This window comes from Oncorhynchus keta, chromosome 4 (assembly GCF_023373465.1).
Source record: "Oncorhynchus keta strain PuntledgeMale-10-30-2019 chromosome 4, Oket_V2, whole genome shotgun sequence".
Classification (NCBI taxonomy): Eukaryota; Metazoa; Chordata; class Actinopteri; order Salmoniformes; family Salmonidae; genus Oncorhynchus; species Oncorhynchus keta.
In genome coordinates, this window is record NC_068424.1 from 86,186 (window position 1) to 105,073 (window position 18,888).

At 48.0% G+C, this 18,888-nt stretch overlaps 1 protein-coding gene across 1 annotated transcript in view; it reads left to right on the forward strand.

The window, feature by feature from the left end:
* LOC118382476 (mitogen-activated protein kinase kinase kinase 3-like) overlaps nt 1-18,888 on the forward strand; it is a 95,877-nt gene that overhangs the window by 56,696 nt on the left and 20,293 nt on the right. Inside the window, exons 11-14 of the mRNA XM_052498110.1 lie at nt 2,185-2,457; nt 3,264-3,396; nt 12,906-12,948; nt 16,042-16,113. Of these exons, the coding sequence (XP_052354070.1) occupies nt 2,185-2,457; nt 3,264-3,396; nt 12,906-12,948; nt 16,042-16,113 (521 nt within the window). The remainder of the gene's footprint in view (nt 1-2,184; nt 2,458-3,263; nt 3,397-12,905; nt 12,949-16,041; nt 16,114-18,888) is intronic.

Here is an 18,888-nt window from a genome sequence, read left to right on the forward strand (position 1 = left end):
GAGGTAGGGAGGAGGAGTGGAGGTAGGGAGGAGGAGTGGAGGTAGGGAGGAGGAGTGGAGGTAGGGAGGAGGAGTGGAGGTAGGGAGGAGGAGTGGAGGTAGGGAGGAGGAGTGGAGGTAGGGAGGAGGAGTGGAGGTAGGGAGGAGCAGTGGAGGTAGGGAGGAGGAGTGGAGGTAGGGGGAGGTGGAGGTAGGGAGGAGCAGTGGAGGTAGGGAGGAGCAGTGGAGGTAGGGAGGAGGAGTGGAGGTAGGGAGGTGGAGGTAGGGAGGTGGAGGTAGGGAGGAGGAGTGGAAGTAGGGAGGAGGAGTGGAGGTAGGGAGGAGGAGATGAGGAGTGGAGGTAGGGAGGTGGAGGTAGGGATGAGGAGTGGAGGTAGGGATGAGCAGTGGAGGTAGGGAGGAGCAGTGGAGGTAGGGGGAGGAGCAGTGGAGGTAGGGAGGAGCAGTGGAGGTAGGGAGGAGCAGTGGAGGTAGGGAGGAGCAGTGGAGGTAGGGGGAGGAGGAGGGAGGTAGGGAGGAGGAGTGGAGGTAGGGAGGAGGAGTGGAGGTAGGGAGGAGGAGTGGAGGTAGGGAGGAGGAGTGGAGGTAGGGGGGGAGGAGGTGGAGGTAGGGAGGAGGAGTGGAGGTAGGGAGGAGGAGGTAGGGAGGAGGAGGTAGGGAGGTGCAGTGGAGGTAGGGAGGAGCAGTGGAGGTAGGGAGGAGGAGGAGGAGTGGAGGTAGGGAGGAGGAGGAGTGGAGGTAGGGAGGAGGAGGAGTGGAGGTAGGGAGGGGAGGAGGTGGAGGTAGGGAGGAGGAGGAGTGGAGGTAGGGAGGAGGAGGGGCGAGGGGAGGAGGAGTGGAGGGAGGGAGGAGGAGTGGAGGGAGGGAGGAGGGAGTGGAGGGAGGGAGGAGCAGTGGAGGTAGGGAGGAGGGAGTGGGCGAGGGAGGAGGAGTGGGCGAGGGAGGAGGAGTGGGCGAGGGGAGGAGGAGTGGGCGAGGGGAGGAGGAGTGGGCGAGGGGGAGGAGGAGGTGGGCGAGGGGGAGGAGGTAGGGAGGAGGAGGAGGTGGGCGAGGGAGGAGGAGTGGAGGTAGGGAGGAGGAGTGGAGGTAGGGAGGAGGTAGGGAGGAGGAGTGGGCGAGGGAGGAGGAGTGGAGGTAGGGAGGAGGAGTGGGCGAGGGAGGAGGAGTGGAGGTAGGGAGGTGGGCGTAGGGAGGAGGAGTGGAGGTAGGGAGGAGGAGTGGAGGTAGGGAGGAGGAGTGGGCGAGGGAGGAGGAGTGGAGGTAGGGAGGAGGAGTGGAGGTAGGGAGGAGGAGTGGAGGTAGGGAGGAGGAGTGGAGGAAGGGAGGAGGAGTGGAGGTAGGGAGGAGGAGTGGGGGAGGGGAGGAGGAGTGGAGGTAGGGAGGAGGAGTGGAGGTAGGGAGGAGGAGTGGGGGTAGGGAGGAGGAGTGGATGTAGGGAGGTGGATGTAGGGAGGTGGAGTGGAGGTAGGGAGGTGGAGTGGAGGTAGGGAGGTGGAGTGGGCGAGGGAGGAGGAGTGGAGGTAGGGAGGAGGAGTGGAGGTAGGGAGGAGGAGTGGATGTAGGGAGAGGAGGAGATGGGAGGAGGCTGGAGAGAGAGAGGGGACGACGAGGAGGAGGGGGGGTGGAGAAGGAGAGGAAGAGCTCTAAAGGGCAGAGGGAGAGAGCAGGACCAGTCTATTAACTATAGTCTGTTGACTGACTGGTTAGTAGACTGATCTGTTGACAGACTGAATATTGACTTTGACCATTATATAGTGTCCAGACCGCTCGTCCGCGTGCACCATCGCACGCATGTTGGTTTTGTTTTGCTTCGGCTTTAGAGGTCACCTTCAAGGTGAGAGACTGCTGACAATATGAATATTGACTTTGAACATTATATAGTGTTGATTTTTAAATGTTTTTTTTAATGTTCATTTTGTCAACCGAAACCAGAAGCGATCAGGACATGCAGGTTAAAATATCAAAACGAACTCTGAACCAATTATATTAATTAGGGGCAGGTCGAAAAGCATTAAACATTTATGGCAATTTATCCATCTAGTTGCTGTTGCTAGCTAATGTGTCCTGGGATATAAACATTGGGTTGTTATTTTATCTGAAATGCACAAGGTCCTCTACTCCTACAATTAATCCACAGATAAAAGGGTAAACAAAGTTTACTAGAAACAATCTCTCCTCCTTCAGGCTTCTTCTTCTTTGGACTTTATATGGCGGTTTGCAACCAACTTTAAGGTGCATTACCACCACCAACTGGACTGGAGTTTGGACCTCAGTTCATCTATCAATCACCCACGCGGGTCTCCTAAAAATCAATGAGGAGTTGGGAGAGGCAGGACTTGCAGTGTGTCGAGCGTCACAAATAGAAGTTTGGGACACGAGCGGTGTGGCCAGCATGTTACTGAGAGAGACAGAGACAGAGACACAGAGACCTCTACCTACACAAGTGTTATCTAGACAGTGGACAGGGGAACAATGACAGGATACGTTACTGGAACTTTCCCCTCCAGTGGGCGCCGTGCCCTCTCATCCTGGGTCTCGTCTGCCTCACGACACACTGGTTCAGACACACACACACAGGGTTAGATGTGTGTTTCCGGACATATTCAATCTCTCCCTATCCCAGTCTGCTGTCCCCACTTGCTTCAAGATGTCCACCATTGTTCCTGTACCCAAGAAGGCTAAGGTAACTGAGCTAAACGACTACCGGTAGTGGTAGCACTCACTTCCGTCATCATGAAGTGCTTTGAGAGTCTAGTCAAGGACCATATCACCTCCACCCTACCTGACACCCCAGACCCACTCCAATTTGCTTACCACCCCAATAGGTCCACAGACGACGCAATCGTAACCACACTGCCCTAACCCATCTGGATAAGAGGAATGCCTATGTGAGAATGCTGTTCATCGACTACAGCTCAGCATTTAACACCATAATACCCTCCAAACTCATCATCAAGCTCCAGACCCTGGGTCTCGACCCCGCCCTGTGCAACTGGGTGCTGGATTTCCTGACGGGCCGCCCGCAGGTGGTGAGGGTAGGTAACAACATCTCCACCCCGCTGATCCTCAACACTGGGGCCCCACAAGGGTGCGTTCTGAGCCCTCTCCTGTACTCCCTGTTCACTCATGGCAGCATGGCCACACACGCCTCCAACTCAATCAAGTTTGCGGACGACACTACAGCATGATTACCAACAACGACGAGATCATTACTCAGTGGCGGAGTGGTTCCTGGAAAATAACCTCTTCCTTGACGTCAACAGAATAAAGGAACTGATTGTGGACTTCAGGAGACAGCAGAGGAGGGAGCATGACCACATCCACATCAACAGGGCCGTAGTGGACAAGGTGGTAACCTACACTGGCAGTCTGAAATGTTCCATCCACACAGACATGGTGAAGATGGCACAACAGCGCCTCTTCAACCTCAGGAGGCTTTAAGAAATTCAGCTTGGCCCCTAAGATCCTCTCAAACTTCTACAGATAAACCAATGAGAGCATCCTGTCGGGCTGTATCACCGCTTGGTACGGCAATTAAACCGTCCGCAGCTGCAGGGCTCTCCAGGGGCTGGTGCTGTCTACAGTATAGCACCTAGTGTCAAGATTAGAGAATATTTGTAAATAAGGTATTTCTGTTTTTAATTTTTAATACATTTGCAAAAATGTTAACCTGTTTTCTCTTTGTTATTATGGGGTATTGTGATGTCATTATGGGGGTATTGTGATGTCATTATGGGGTATTGTGATGTCATTATGGGATATTGTGATGTCATTATGGGATAGTGTGATGTCATTATGGGGTATTGTGATGTCATTATGGGGTATTGTGATGTCATTATGGGGTATTGTGATGTCATTTATGGGGTAATTGTAATGTCATTATGGGGGTATTGTGATGTCATTATGGGGTCACACCTTGTGATGTCATTATGTTACAGGGTATTGTGATGTCATTATGGTTTATTGTGATGTCATTATGGGGTATTGTGATGTCATTATGGGGTATTGTGATGTCATTATGGGGTATTGTTTGTAGATCGATGAGGATTTTATTTCCTTTAACCCATTTCAGAATAAGTCCGTAAGGTAATAAAATATGGAAAAGGGGAAGAGGTCTGAATCCTTTCCAAATGCACTGTTCCTTCACACCTCTTGATTTATTCCACATTGTGTTACAGCCTGAATTTAAAATGGATTACGTTGGTTTTTTTCTCACGTATCTCAGTGCAATACCCCATAATGCCGTTTCTCTCTCTCTCTTCATCGTCTTTTCTTCACTCTCGTTTCTCTTGCTCTCGTTTTGAACCAGGGTTTTCTCTCAAAATGTTTGCAAATTGATTGAAAATAAAATACAGAAATAATCTAGTTTACATAAGTATTTATACCCCTGAATCAATACTTTATAGAATCCCCCTTGGGCAGTGATTAGAGCTGTGAGTTTTCTGGGTAAGTCTAAGAGTTTTCCACTCCAGGACTGTACAATATTTATATAAGGTTATTTTCTAAATTATTCATTCTGTCAGGGTTGCCTGTGCTTCATGTCTCAGTGTCTGGTGGAAAGCAGACTGAACCAGGGTTTCCTCTGTCTGTGCTTCATGTCTCAGTGTCTGGTGGAAAGCAGACTGAACCAGGGTTTCCTCTGTCTGTGCTTCATGTCTCAGTGTCTGGTGGAAAGCAGACTGAACCAGGGTTTCCTCTGTCTGTGCTTCATGTCTCAGTGTCTGGTGGAAAGCAGACTGAACCAGGGTTTCCTCTGTCTGTGCTTCATGTCTCAGTGTCTGGTGGAAAGCAGACTGAACCAGGGTTTCCTCTGTCTGTGCTTCATGTCTCAGTGTCTGGTGGAAAGCAGACTGAACCAGGGTTTCCTCTGTCTGTGCTTCATGTCTCAGTGTCTGGTAGAAAGCAGACTGAACCAGGTTTCCTCTACCTGTGCTTCATGTCTCAGTGTCTGGTGGAAAGCAGACTGAACCAGGGTTTCCTCTGTCTGTGCTTCATGTCTCAGTGTCTGGTGGAAAGCAGACTGAACCAGGTTTTCCTCTGTCTGTGCTTCATGTCTCAGTGTCTGGTGGAAAGCAGACTGAACCAGGGTTTCCTCTGTCTGTGCTTCATGTCTCAGTGTCTGGTGGAAAGCAGACTGAACCAGGTTTTCCTCTGTCTGTGCTTCATGTCTCAGTGTCTGGTGGAAAGCAGACTGAACCAGGGTTTCCTCTGTCTGTGCTTCATGTCTCAGTGTCTGGTGGAAAGCAGACTGAACCAGGTTTTCCTCTGTCTGTGGTTCATGTCTCAGTGTCTGGTGGAAAGCAGACTGAACCAGGGTTTCCTCTACCTGTGCTTCATGTCTCAGTGTCTGGTGGAAAGCAGACTGAACCAGGGTTTCATCTGTCTGTGCTTCATGTGTCTGGTGGAAAGCAGACTGAACCAGGTTTTCCTCTACCTGTGCTTCATGTCTCAGTGTCTGGTGGAAAGCAGACTGAACCAGGGTTTCCTCTGTCTGTGCTTCATGTCTCAGTGTCTGGTGGAAAGCAGACTGAACCAGGTTTTCCTCTACCTGTGCTTCATGTCTCAGTGTCTGGTGGAAAGCAGACTGAACCAGGGTTTCTCTACCTGTGCTTCATGTCTCAGTGTCTGGTGGAAAGCAGACTGAACCAGGTTTTCCTCTACCTGTGCTTCATGTCTCAGTGTCTGGTGGAAAGCAGACTGAACCAGGGTTTCTCTGTCTGTGCTTCATGTCTCAGTGTCTGGTGGAAAGCAGACTGAACCAGGGTTTCCTCTGTCTGTGCTTAGCTCTGAACCAGGGTTTCGTTTATTTGTTTTATCTTGAAACTCTCCAGTCGTTGCCGACGACAAGCATACCCATAACACACTCCTCCATACCCATAACACACTCCCTCCATACCCATAACACACTCCCTCCATACCCATAACACACTCCCTCCATACCCATAACGCACTGAACCCTCCATACCCATAACACACTCCCTCCATACCCATAACGCACTCCCTCCATACCCATAACACACTCCCCTCCATACCCATAACACACTCCCTCCATACCCATAACACACTCCCTCCATACCCATAACACACTCCCTCCATACCCATAACACACTCCCTCCATACCCATCCCTCCACTCCCTCTCCATACCCATAACGCACTCCCTCCATACCCATAACGCACTCCCTCCATACCCATAACGCACTCCCTCCATACCCATAACGCACTCCCTCCATACCCATAACGCACTCCCTCCATACCCATAACGCACTCCTCCATACCCATAACGCACTCCCTCCATACCCATAACGCACTCCCTCCATACCCATAACGCACTCCTCCATACCCATAACGCACTCCCTCCATACCCATAACACACTCCCTCCATACCCATAACGCACTCCCTCCATACCCATAACGCACTCCCTCCATACCCATAACGCACTCCCTCCATACCCATAACGCACTCCCTCCATACCCATAACGCACTCCCTCCATACCCATAACGCACTCCCTCCATACCCATAACGCACTCCTCCATACCCATAACGCCTCCTCCATACCCATAACGCACTCCCTCCATACCCATAACGCACTCCCTCCATACCCATAACGCACTCCCTCCATACCCATAACGCACTCCCTCCATACCCATAACGCACTCCCTCCATACCCATAACGCACTCCCTCCATACCCATAACGCACTCCCTCCATACCCATAACGCACTCCCTCCATACCCATAACGCACTCCCTCCATACCCATAACGCACTCCCTCCATACCCATAACGCACTCCCTCCATACCCATAACGCACTCCCTCCATACCCATAACGCACTCCCTCATACCCATAACGCACTCCCTCCATACCCATAACGCACTCCTCCATACCCATAACGCACTCCCTCCATACCCATAACGCACTCCCTCCATACCCATAACGCACTCCTCCATACCCATAACGCACTCCCTCCATACCCATAACGCACTCCTCCATACCCATAACGCACTCCCTCCATACCCATAACGCACTCCCTCCATACCCATAACGCACTCCCTCCATACCATAAGGCACTCCTCCATACCCATAAGGCACTCCCTCCATACCCATAAGGCACTCCCTCCATACCCATAAGGCACTCCCTCCATACCCATAAGGCACTCCCTCATACCCATAAGGCACTCCCTCCATACCCATAACGCACTCCCTCCATACCCATAACGCACTCCCTCCATACCCATAACGCACTCCCTCATACCCATAACGCACTCCCTCCATACCCATAACGCACTCCCTCCATACCCATAACGCACTCCCTCCATACCCATAACGCACTCCCTCCATACCCATAACGCACTCCCTTCATACCCATAACGCACTCCCTCCATACCCATAACGCACTCCCTCCATACCCATAACGCACTCCCTCCATACCCATAACGCACTCCCTCCATACCCATAAGGCACTCCCTCCATACCCATAACGCACTCCCTCCATACCCATAGCGTTGTCTTTTTTTGCAGTATAACTTTAGTGCCTTGTTGCAAACAGGGTGCATTTTTATGAATATTTTTTATTCTGAACAGGCTTTATTCATTTCACTCTGTTATTTAGGTCAGTATTGTGGAGTAGCTACAGTGTTGATCCATCCACAGTTGTCTCCTATCACATCCATTTAACTGTAACCATTGGAAAGTCACCATTGGCCTCATTGTTGAAACCCTGAGCGGTTTCCTTCCTCTCTGGCAACTGAGTTAGGAAGGACACCTGTATCTCTGTAGTGACTGGGTGTATTGATACACCATCCAAAGTGTAATTAATAACTTCACCATGTTCAAATGGATATTCAATGTATTATTTTTTTTTTACCCATCTACCAATAGGTGCCCTTCTTTTCGAGGCATTGGAAAACCTCCTGGTCTTTGTGGTTGAATCTGTGTTTGTAGTTCACTGCTCGACTGAGGGACCTTACAGATAATAGTATGTGTGGAGAACAGAGATCAAATGTTAAACACTGTTATTGCACAGAGTCCATATGCAAATTGTGACTTGTTAAGGGACTTATTTTCCTTTTTATTATTTTGTAAACATTCTAAAAACATTATTCCACTTTGACATTTAATCCATTTTAAATTCGGCCTGTTTATTTTTTATTTTATTTAACCTTTTATTTAAACTAGGCAAGTCAGGGCGGCAGGTAGCCTAGTGGTTAGTGGTGCCAGTAACCAGCAGGTAGCCAGGCAGCCTAGTGGTTAGGCAGGTAGCCTAGTGGTTAGAGCAGGTAGCCTAGTGGTTAGTGTTGTGCCAGTAACCAGCAGGTAGCCTAGTGGTTAGGGGCTAGTGGTTAGTGTTGTGCCAGTAACCAGCAACTAGTGGTTAGAGCAGGTAGCCTAGTGGTTAGAGCAGGTAGTGGTTAGTGTTGTGCCAGTAACCAGCAGGTAGCCTAGTGGTTAGAGCAGGTAGCCTAGTGGTTAGTGTTGTGCCAGTAACTAGCAGGTAGCCTAGTGGTTAGGCAGGTAGCCTAGTGGTTAGAGCAGGTAGCCTAGTGGTTAGAGCAGGCAGCCTAGTGGTTAGGGCGTTGGGCCAGTAACTAGCAGGTAGCCTAGTGGTTAGAGCGTTGGGCCAGTAACCAGCAGGCAGCCTAGTGGTTAGGGGGCGTTGGGCCAGTAACTAGCAGGTAGCCTAGTGGTTAGGCATTGGGCCAGTAACCAGCAGGTAGCCTAGTGGTTAGAGCGTTGGGCCAGTAACCAGCAGGTAGACTAGTGGTTAGAGCAGGTAGCCTAGTGGTAAGGGCGTTGGGCCAGTAACTAGCAGGTAGCCTAGTGGTTAGAGCGTTGGGACAGTATCCAGCAGGTAGTCTAGTGGTTAGAGCGTTGGGCCATAGCCTAGTGGGCCAGTAACCAGCAGGTAGCCTAGTGGTTAGAGCGTTGGGCCAGTAACCAGCAGGTAGCTAGTGGTTAGAGCTAGTGGTTAGGTCTTGGGCCAGTAACCAGCAGGTAGCTAGTGGTTAGTGGGGTTCCAGCAGGAGCCTAGTGGTTAGAGCGTTGGGACAGTAACCAGCAGGTAGACTAGTGGTTAGAGCAGGTAGTTTAGTGCAGTGGTTAGGGCAGGTAGCCTAGTGGTTAGGGGCAGGTAGCCTAGTGGTTAGAGCATTGGGCCAGTAACCAGCAGGTAGCCTAGTGGTTAGATCGTTGGGCCAGTAACTGAAAGGTTGCTGAATTGAATCCTCGAGCTGACAAGGTCAAAATCTGTCGTTCTGCCCCTGAACAAGGCAGTTAACCCACTGTTCCCCGGTAGGCCATCATTGTAAATGAGAATTTGTTCTTAACTGACTTGCCTAGTTGTAAAAGTTGTACCCACCCCGGCCAAACCAGGACGACGCTGGGCCAATTGTGCGCCGCTCTTATGGAACTCCCAATCACGGCCGGTTGTGATACAGCCTGGATTCGAACCAGGGTGTCTGTAGTGACGCCTCGAGCACTGCGATGCAGTGCCTTAGACCGCTGCGACACTCGAGAGCCCAACAAAATATGGAAAAAGTCAAAGGGTGTGAATACCTTCTGAAGGCGCTGAATCATCTGTTTTATATTCAACAAAAGGATGTGAATACCTTCTGAAGGTGCTGAATCATCTGTTTTATACTCAACAAAAGGGTGTGAATACCTTCTGAAGGCGCTGAATAGTCTGTTTTATACTCAACAAAAGGGTGTGACTACCTTCTGAAGGCGCTGAATAGTCTGTTTTATACTCAACAAAAGGGTGTGAATACCTTCTGAAGGCGCTGAATAGTCTGTTTTATACTCAACAAAAGGGTGTGAATACCTTCTGAAGGTGCTGAATAATCTGTTTTATACTCAACAAAAGGGTGTGAATACCTTATGAAGGTGCTGAATAATCTGTTTTATATTCAACAAAAGGGTGTGAATACCTTCTGAAGGTGCTGAATAATCTGTTTTATACTCAACAAAAGGGTGTGAATACCTTCTGAAGGCGCTGAATAGTCTGTTTTATACTCAACAAAAGGGTGTGAATACCTTCTGAAGGTGCTGAATAATCTGTTTTATACTCAACAAAAGGGTGTGAATACCTTCTGAAGGTGCTGAATAATCTGTTTTATACTCAACAAAAGGGTGTGAATACCTTCTGAAGGTGCTGAAGTCATCTGTTTTATATTCAACAAAAGGGTGTGAATACCTTCTGAAGGTGCTGAATAATCTGTTTTATATTCAACAAAAGGGTGTGAATACCTTCTGAAGGTGCTGAATAATCTGTTTTATATTCAACAAAAGGGTGTGAATACCTTCTGAAGGTGCTGAATAGTCTGTTTTATATTCAACAAAAGGGGAATACCTTCTGAAATGCGCTGAATAATGTTTTATATTCAATCAAATGATAAACCTTCTAAGGCGCTGAATAATCATTTTATATTCAACAAAGGGTGTGAATACCTTCAAAATTGGCGCATTTCAATAACTGTTTTATACAGAAAAGGGTGTTTTACCTTCAGGTGCTGAATCATCTGCAGGGTGTGAATTTCTGGGAATCATCTGTTTTATACTCAACAAAGGGTGTGAATACCTTCTGAAGGTGCTGAATAATCTGTTTTATATTCAACAAAAGGGTGTGAATACCTTCTGAAGGTGAATAATCGGTTTATAAAACGTGGGAAACCTTTAAGGCGAAATAATTCTGTTTTATAAACGTTCTGGGAATACCTTCTAAAGAACTGAATCATCTGTTTTATACTCAACAAACGTTCTGGAACCTTTAAAGTGCTGAATAATCTGTTTTATATAAAACGGGTGGAATACCTTTGAAAGAACAGAATAATCTGTTTTATCAAAAAGGGTGTGAATACCTTTTAAAGAGCAGATGAATCATCTGTTTTATACTCAAAAACGTTCTGGAATACCTTTAAGGCGCTGAATCATCTGTTTTATACTCAACAAAAGGGTGTGAAAACCTTCTGAAGGTGCTGAATAGTCTGTTTTATATTCAACAAAAGTGTTATAAACCTTCTGGGAGCGCTGAATAATCTGTTTTATATTCAACAAAAGGTGTGAATACCTTCTGAAGGCGCTGAATAATCTGTTTTATATTGTGAATACCTTCTACAAAGGTGCTGAATAATCTGTTTTATATTCAACAAGTTTTTTTTTGAAATGCTTTCTAAATGTAGTAGCAATCAAATGATAAATAACTGAGATTTCACCATTCTTACTAGTCATCATACGTAGTGACTGTACAAAATTGGCACCATTTCATATAACTGATGACAGAAAATGTTTTGCCCAGTGCAGAACTGGACTGTTTTGGGAACATAGCTTTATGATGTCCCCACCAGACTGTTATAAAACGTTCTGGGAGCCTTTTAAAGAACAGATTACAATTGTTATAAAACGTTCTGGGAACCTTTTTAAAGAGCAGATTAGAAGTGTTATAAACGTTCTGGGAACCTTTTAAAGAACAGATTACAAGTGTTATAAAACGTTCTGGGAACCTTTTAAAGAGCAGATTACAAGTGTTATAAAACGTTCTGGGAACCTTTAAAGAACAGATTACAAGTGTTATAAAACGTTCTGGGAGCCTTTTAAAGAACAGATTACTTTGTGTTATAAAACGTTCTGGGAACCTTTTAAAGAGCAGATTACAAGTGTTATAAAACGTTCTGGGAACGGTTTTTTTAAAGAACAGATTACAAGTGTTATAAAATGTTCTGGGAGCCTTTTAAAGAACAGATTACAAGTGTTATAAAACGTTCTGGGAACCTTTTAAAGAACAGATTACAAGTGTTATAAAACGTTCTGGGAACCTTTAAAGAGCAGATTACAAGTGTTATAAAACGTTCTGGGAACCTTTTAAAGAGCAGATTACCTCCTTATAAAACGTTCTGGGAACCTCTTTTGAACAGATTACCAGTGTTATAAAACCTTCTGGGAACCTTTTTAAAGAACAGATTCACCTCCTCCTTATCTCCGTTCTACCTTTAAAGAGCAGATTCCCCATCAAGTGTTATAAAACGTTCTGGGAACCTTTTAAAGTCAGATTACTTGTTTCCAAGTGTTATCTACGTTCTGGGAGCCTTTTCCCCATCTAGATTCCTTGTCTCCCGTTCTGGGAACCTCTTTAAAGAACAGATTACAAGTCCTTGTCTCCCCATCTACCTCCTTGTCTCCCCATCTACCTCTTACAAGTGTTATAAAACCTCTCCTTGTCTCCCCTCTACAGAGCCTCCTTGTCTATAAAACCTCTCCTCTGGGAGCCTTTTAACCTCTCCTTGTTCTCCCCTCTACCTTTTCCTGTCTCGTTCTACCTTTTGTCTCCCCATCTACAAGTCCTCCTTGTCTCCCTGGGAACCTCTTTGTCTCCCCTCTAGATTCCTTGTTATCTACCTTCTTGTCTCCCCTTTAAAGAACAGATTACAAGTGTTATGTCGTTCTACCTCCTCCTTGTTCAAGTCTATAAACGTTCTCACCTTTTCCTTGTTATAAAACGTTACCTGTCTCCCCCATCTACCTCTCCTTGTCTCCAGATTACTACCTCTGTTCTCCCCCATCTGGGAACCTCTCCTTGTCAGATCTACCTCTCCTTGTCTGGGAACCTTCTACAGATCTCCTTGTCTCCCCATCTACCTCTCCTGTGTTCTACCCCATTCTCTACCTCCTCCTTGTTTTCCCATCTACTCTCCTTGTCTCCCTCTGAATGTTCTTGTTTCACCTCTACCATTCCTTGTTTCTCTCTCTCCTCCTTGTCTCCTCCTCTACCTCTCCTTGTCTCTCTCTCTCATTTCTCTCTCTTGTCTCCCCTCTACCTCTCCTTGTCTCCCTCTACCTCTCTCTTGTTTCTCATCTACCTCTCCTTGTTTCCCTCTACCTCTCCTTTTCCTTCTCACCCCTCCTTTTTCCCAGAACTACCGAGACTCCTTGTCTGAGCCCAACTCTAGGACTCCAGGTATGGGTTCCCATCTACCTGCTCAATGTCTCCCCATCTACCTCCTCCTTGTCTTATATGATCTAATTGTCTCCCCTGACTACCTCTCCTTGTTTGATGCTATTCTCCTTGTCTCTCTTGGAGAATAGGTTTTAATCTCAATGATCTACCTCTCCTTGTCTCCCCATCTACCTCTCCTTGTCTCCCCCTCTACCTCTCCTTGTCTCCCCATCTACCTCTCCTTGTCTCCCCATCTACCTCTCCTTGTCTCCCCATCTACCTCTCCTTGTCTCCCCATCTACCTCTCCTTGTCTCCCCATCTACCTCTCCTTGTCTCCCCATCTACCTCTCCTTGTCTCCCCATCTACCTCTCCTTGTCTCCCCATCTACCTCCTCCTTGTCTCCCCATCTACCTCTCCTTGTCTCCCCCTCTACCTCTCCTTGTCTCCCCCTCTACCTCTCCTTGTCTCCCCCTCTACCCTCCTTGTCTCCCCCTCTACCTCTCCTTGTCTCCCCATCTACCTCTCCTTGTCTCCCCATCTACCTCTCCTTGTCTCCCCCTCTACCTCTCCTTGTCTCCCCCTCTACCTCTCCTTGTCTCCCCATCTACCTCTCCTTGTCTCCCCATCTACCTCTCCTTGTCTCCCCATCTACCTCTCCTTGTCTCCCCATCTACCTCTCCTTGTCTCCCCCTCTACCTCTCCTTGTCTCCCCCTCTACCTCTCCTTGTCTCCCCATCTACCTCCTCCTTGTCTCCCCATCTACCTCTCCTTGTCTCCCCATCTACCTCTCCTTGTCTCCCCATCTACCTCTCCTTGTCTCCCCATCTACCTCCTTGTCTCCCCCTCTACCTCTCCTTGTCTCCCCCTCTACCTCTCCTTGTCTCCCCATCTACCTCCTCCTTGTCTCTTGTCCCCATCTATCTCCTCCTTGTCTCCCCTCTACCTTCTCCTTGTCTCCCCCTCTACCTCTCCTTGTCTCCCCCTCTACCTCTCCTTGTCTCCCCCTCTACCTCTCCTTGTCTCCCCCATCTACCTCCTCCTTGTCTCCCCATCTACCTCTCCTTGTCTCCCCATCTACCTCTCCTTGTCTCCCCATCTACCTCTCCTTGTCTCCCATCTACCTCTCCTTGTCTCCCCCTCTACCCTCCTTGTCTCCCCCTCTACCTCTCCTTGTCTCCCCCTCTACCTCTCCTTGTCTCCCCATCTACCTCCTCCTTGTCTCCCCTCTACCTCTCCTTGTCTCCCCCTCTACCTCTCCTTGTCTCCCCATCTACCTCTCCTTGTCTCCCCATCTACCTCTCCTTGTCTCCCCCTCTACCTCTCCTTGTCTCCCCCTCTACCTCTCCTTGTCTCCCCCTCTACCTCTCCTTGTCTCCCCTCTACCTCTCCTTGTCTCCCCATCTACCTCTCCTTGTCTCCCCCTCTACCTCTCCTTGTCTCCCCATCTACCTCTCCTTGTCTCCCCATCTACCTCTCCTTGTCTCCCCATCTACCTCTCCTTGTCTCCCCCTCTACCTCTCCTTGTCTCCCCCTCTACCTCTCCTTGTCTCCCCATCTACCTCTCCTTGTCTCCCCCTCTACCTCTCCTTGTCTCCCCATCTACCTTCTCCTTGTCTCCCCATCTACCTCTCCTTGTCTCCCCTCTACCTCTCCTTGTCTCCCCATCTACCTCTCCTTGTCTCCCCATCTACCTCTCCTTGTCTCCCCATCTACCTCCTCCTTGTCTCCCCTCTACCTCTCCTTGTCTCCCCATCTACCTCTCCTTGTCTCCCCATCTACCTCTCCTTGTCTCCCCATCTACCTCCTCCTTGTCTCCCCATCTACCTCTCCTTGTCTCCCCATCTACCTCTCCTTGTCTCCCCATCTACCTCCTCCTTGTCTCCTCCTTGTCTCCCCATCTACCTCTCCTTGTCTCCCCATCTACCTCTCCTTGTCTCCCCATCTACCTCTCCTTGTCTCCCCCTCTACCTCTCCTTGTCTCCCCCTCTACCTCTCCTTGTCTCCCCATCTACCTCCTCCTTGTCTCCCCCTCTACCCTCCTTGTCTCCCCCTACCTGTCTTGTCCCCATCTACCTCCTCCTTGTCTCCCCCTCTACCTCCTCCTTGTCTCCCCATCTACCTCCTCCTTGTCTCCCCATCTACCTCCTCCTTGTCTCCCCATCTACCTCTCCTTGTCTCCCCATCTACCTCTCCTTGTCTCCCCATCTACCTCTCCTTGTCTCCCCATCTACCTCCTCCTTGTCTCCCCCTCTACCTCCTCCTTGTCTCCCCATCTACCTCTCCTTGTCTCCCCCTCTACCTCTCCTTGTCTCCCCCCCTCTACCTCTATCTCAGCATTTCACCCCATCTACTACACCTGTTGTCTCCCCATCTATTTCACTGTGAGGTCTACTACACCTGTTGTATTCAGCATTTCACTGTGATCTACCTACACCTGTTGTCTCCATTTCACAGGTCTACTACACCTGTTGTATTCCCCATCTACCACCTGTTATATTCCATTACTCCTCCTTGTCACTGTGAGGTCTCTACACCTGTTGTATTCCATTTCACTGAGGTCCCCATCTACACCTCCTTGTCTCCCCATCTTCACTGTGAGGTCTCCCCATCTACCTGTTGTCTCAGCATTTCACTGTGAGGTCTCTACACCTGTTGTATTCAGCATTTCACTGTAAGGTCTACTACACCTGTTGTATTCAGCATTTCACTGTGAGGTCTACTACACCTGTTGTATTCAGCATTTCACTGTGAGGTCTACTACACCTGTTGTATTCAGCATTTCACTGTGAGGTCTACTACACCTGTTGTATTCAGCATTTCACTGTGAGGTCTTCTACACCTGTTGTATTCAGCATTTCACTGTGAGGTCTACTACACCTGTTGTATTCAGCATTTCACTGTGAGGTCTACTACACCTGTTGTATTCGGCACATGTGACTAATAAAACATGATTTGATGTGTCATCTCAGCTCTCCAGGATGTTAGGCTTCATAACATTATTTCAGCAATACGTTCTCCCTCCTTCCTCCTGCCTTCAACTAATCATTAGTAGGACATGACTGGCTGACTGACCAGCTGGCTGACTGACTCTCTGTCTCTGCTCCCCCTGCAGGGCGCCACAGTAAAGGAGGAACTTTCCCTCGTCAATTCCACTTGTCCAATGGCAGCAAAGACTACAGCGATGGTAAGAGGGCTTTCTCCTGAACGATGCTGCACTGTCGTTACACAGTAAGAGGGCTTTCTCCTGAACGATGCTGCTCTGTCGTTACAGTAAGAGGGCTTTCTCCTGAACGATGCTGCTCTGTCGTTACAGTAAGAGGGCTTTCTCCTGAAAGATGCTGCTCTGTCGTTACAGTAAGAGGGCTTTCTCCTGAACGATGCTGCTCTGTCGTTACAGTAAGAGGGCTTTCTCCTGAACGATGCTGCTCTGTCGTTACAGTAAGAGGGCTTTCTCCTGAACGATGCTGCTCTGTCGTTACAGTAAGAGGGCTTTCTCCTGAACGATGCTGCTCTGTCGTTACAGTAAGAGGGCTTTCTCCTGAACGATGCTGCTCTGTCGTTACAGTAAGAGGGCTTTCTCCTGAACGATGCTGCTCTGTCGTTACAGTAATAGGGCTTTCTCCTGAACGATGCTGCTCTGTCGTTACATTTACATTACATTTAAGTCATTTAGCAGACGCTCTTATCCAGAGCGACTTACAAATTGGTGCATTCACCTTATGACATCCAGTAGAATAATCACTTTACAATAGTGCATCTAAATCTTAAAAGGGGGTGAGAAGGATTACTTATCCTATCCTAGGTATTCCTTGAAGAGGTGGGGTTTCAGGTGTCTCCGGAAGGTGGTGATTGACTCCGCTGTCCTGGCGTCGTGAGGGAGTTTGTTCCACCATTGGGGGGCCAGAGCAGCGAACAGTTTTGACTGGGCTGAGCGGGAACTGTACTTCCTCAGTGGTAGGGAGGCGAGCAGGCCAGAGTAAGAGGGCTTTCTCCTGAACGATGCTGCTCTGTCGTTACAGTAAGAGGGCTTTCTCCTGAACGATGCTGCTCCATCACTCCCAGATAGAAGATATGTTTCAACCTCTAACACAATAATAGTTATGATGACATCTAGTGCTAGGATCCATATAGGCTTACTACTCCAAATTACTCTTCGGACTTTTGATGATTTTTACACTGATAAACAACAGGACACTTCAGCCATACTTCAGGTATACACCACCAGAACAGTACAATTAGTTACACTGCTTCCTGTCTCCCCTCCCCTGATTGGACTAACAGTTATACTGCTTCCTGTCTCCCCTCCCCTGATTGGACTAACAGTTATACTGCTTTCTGTCTCCCCTCCACTAGCAACCCTCCCCTGATTGGACTAACAGGCTAATAGTTATACTGCTTCCTGTCTCCCCTCCCCTAATTGGACTAACAGTTATACTGCTTCCTGTCTCCCCTCCACTAGCAACCCTCCCCTGATTGGACTAACAGACTAATAGTTATACTGCTTCCTGTCTCCCCTCCCCTAATTGACTAACAGTTATACTGCTTCCTGTCTCCCCTCCCCTGATTGGACTAACAGTTATACTGCTTCCTGTCTCCCCTCCCCTGATTGGACTAACAGGCTAATAGTTATACTTCTTCCTGTCTCCCCTCCCCTAATTGGACTAACAGACTAATAGTTATACTGCTTCTTGTCTAGCCTTCCCCTGATTGGACTAACAGTTATACTGCTTCCTGTCTCCCCTCCCCTGATTGGACTAACAGTTATACTGCTTCCTGTCTCCCCTCCACTAGCAACCCTCCCCTGATTGGACTAACAGGCTAATAGTTATACTGCTTCCTGTCTCCCCTCCCCTGATTGGACTAACATACTAATAGTTATACTGCTTCCTGTCTCCCTCCCTGATTGGACTAACAGTTGTACTGCTTCCTGTCTCCCCTCCACTAGCAACCCTCCCTGATTGGACTAACAGGCTAATAGTTATAGTGCTTTCTGTCTCCCTCCACTAGCAACCCTCCCCTGATTGGACTAACAGGCTAATAGTTATACTGCTTCCTGTCTCCCCTCCCCTGATTGGACTAACATACTAATAGTTATACTGCTTCCTGTCTCCCCTCCCCTGATTGGACTAACCGACTAATAGTTATACTGCTTCCTGTCTCCCCTCCCCTGATTGGACTAACAGACTAATAGTTATACTGCTTCTTGTCTAGCCTTCCCCTGATTGGACTAACATACTAATCATAATACTGCTTCCTGTCTCCCCTCCACTAGCAACCCTCCCCTGATTGGACTAACAGACTAATCGTTATACTGCTTCCTGTCTCCTCCCTAGCAACCCTCCCCTGATTGGACTAACAGGCTAATAGTTATACTGCTTCCTGTCTCCCCTCCCCTAGCAACCCTCCCCTGATTGGACTAACTGTTATACTGCTTCTTTTTCAAAATCGTAAAATGTATCAGTTTCACAGCGATACTGTATAATATTCTAGTCAGTTGGGGACAGGTCTTTGATGTCCCAATACCTTGGCATCGGGTCTATGAACTGACGTATAACAGACACGTCAATCCATCCGTTTAAATGGAAGCTGTTATATAAGATACTTGCTACAAAAAGAATGCCCAATATATGAGGCATTGAACAGTCAGCCTTGTGCAGACTCTGCCGTGATGAAACAGAATTTATAGAACGGATTTTTTTTTTTCGTTCTCGTTTACAAATAATATACCCTTGTACATTTTTTCCTGTCTTTTGTTTTGTTTTGTCGCTGTCAGTATATTAGATTTCAGCCATATGATTTGCTGTGTGTCTGTCAGTATATTAGATTCCAGCCATATGATTTGAAATATGAAACCTGAGAGAACTAGAGAATGAATCAGGGTAGAGCCATGAATAAACATGTAACCTGAGAGAACTAGAGAATGAATCAGGGTAGAGCCATGAATAAACATGTAACCTGA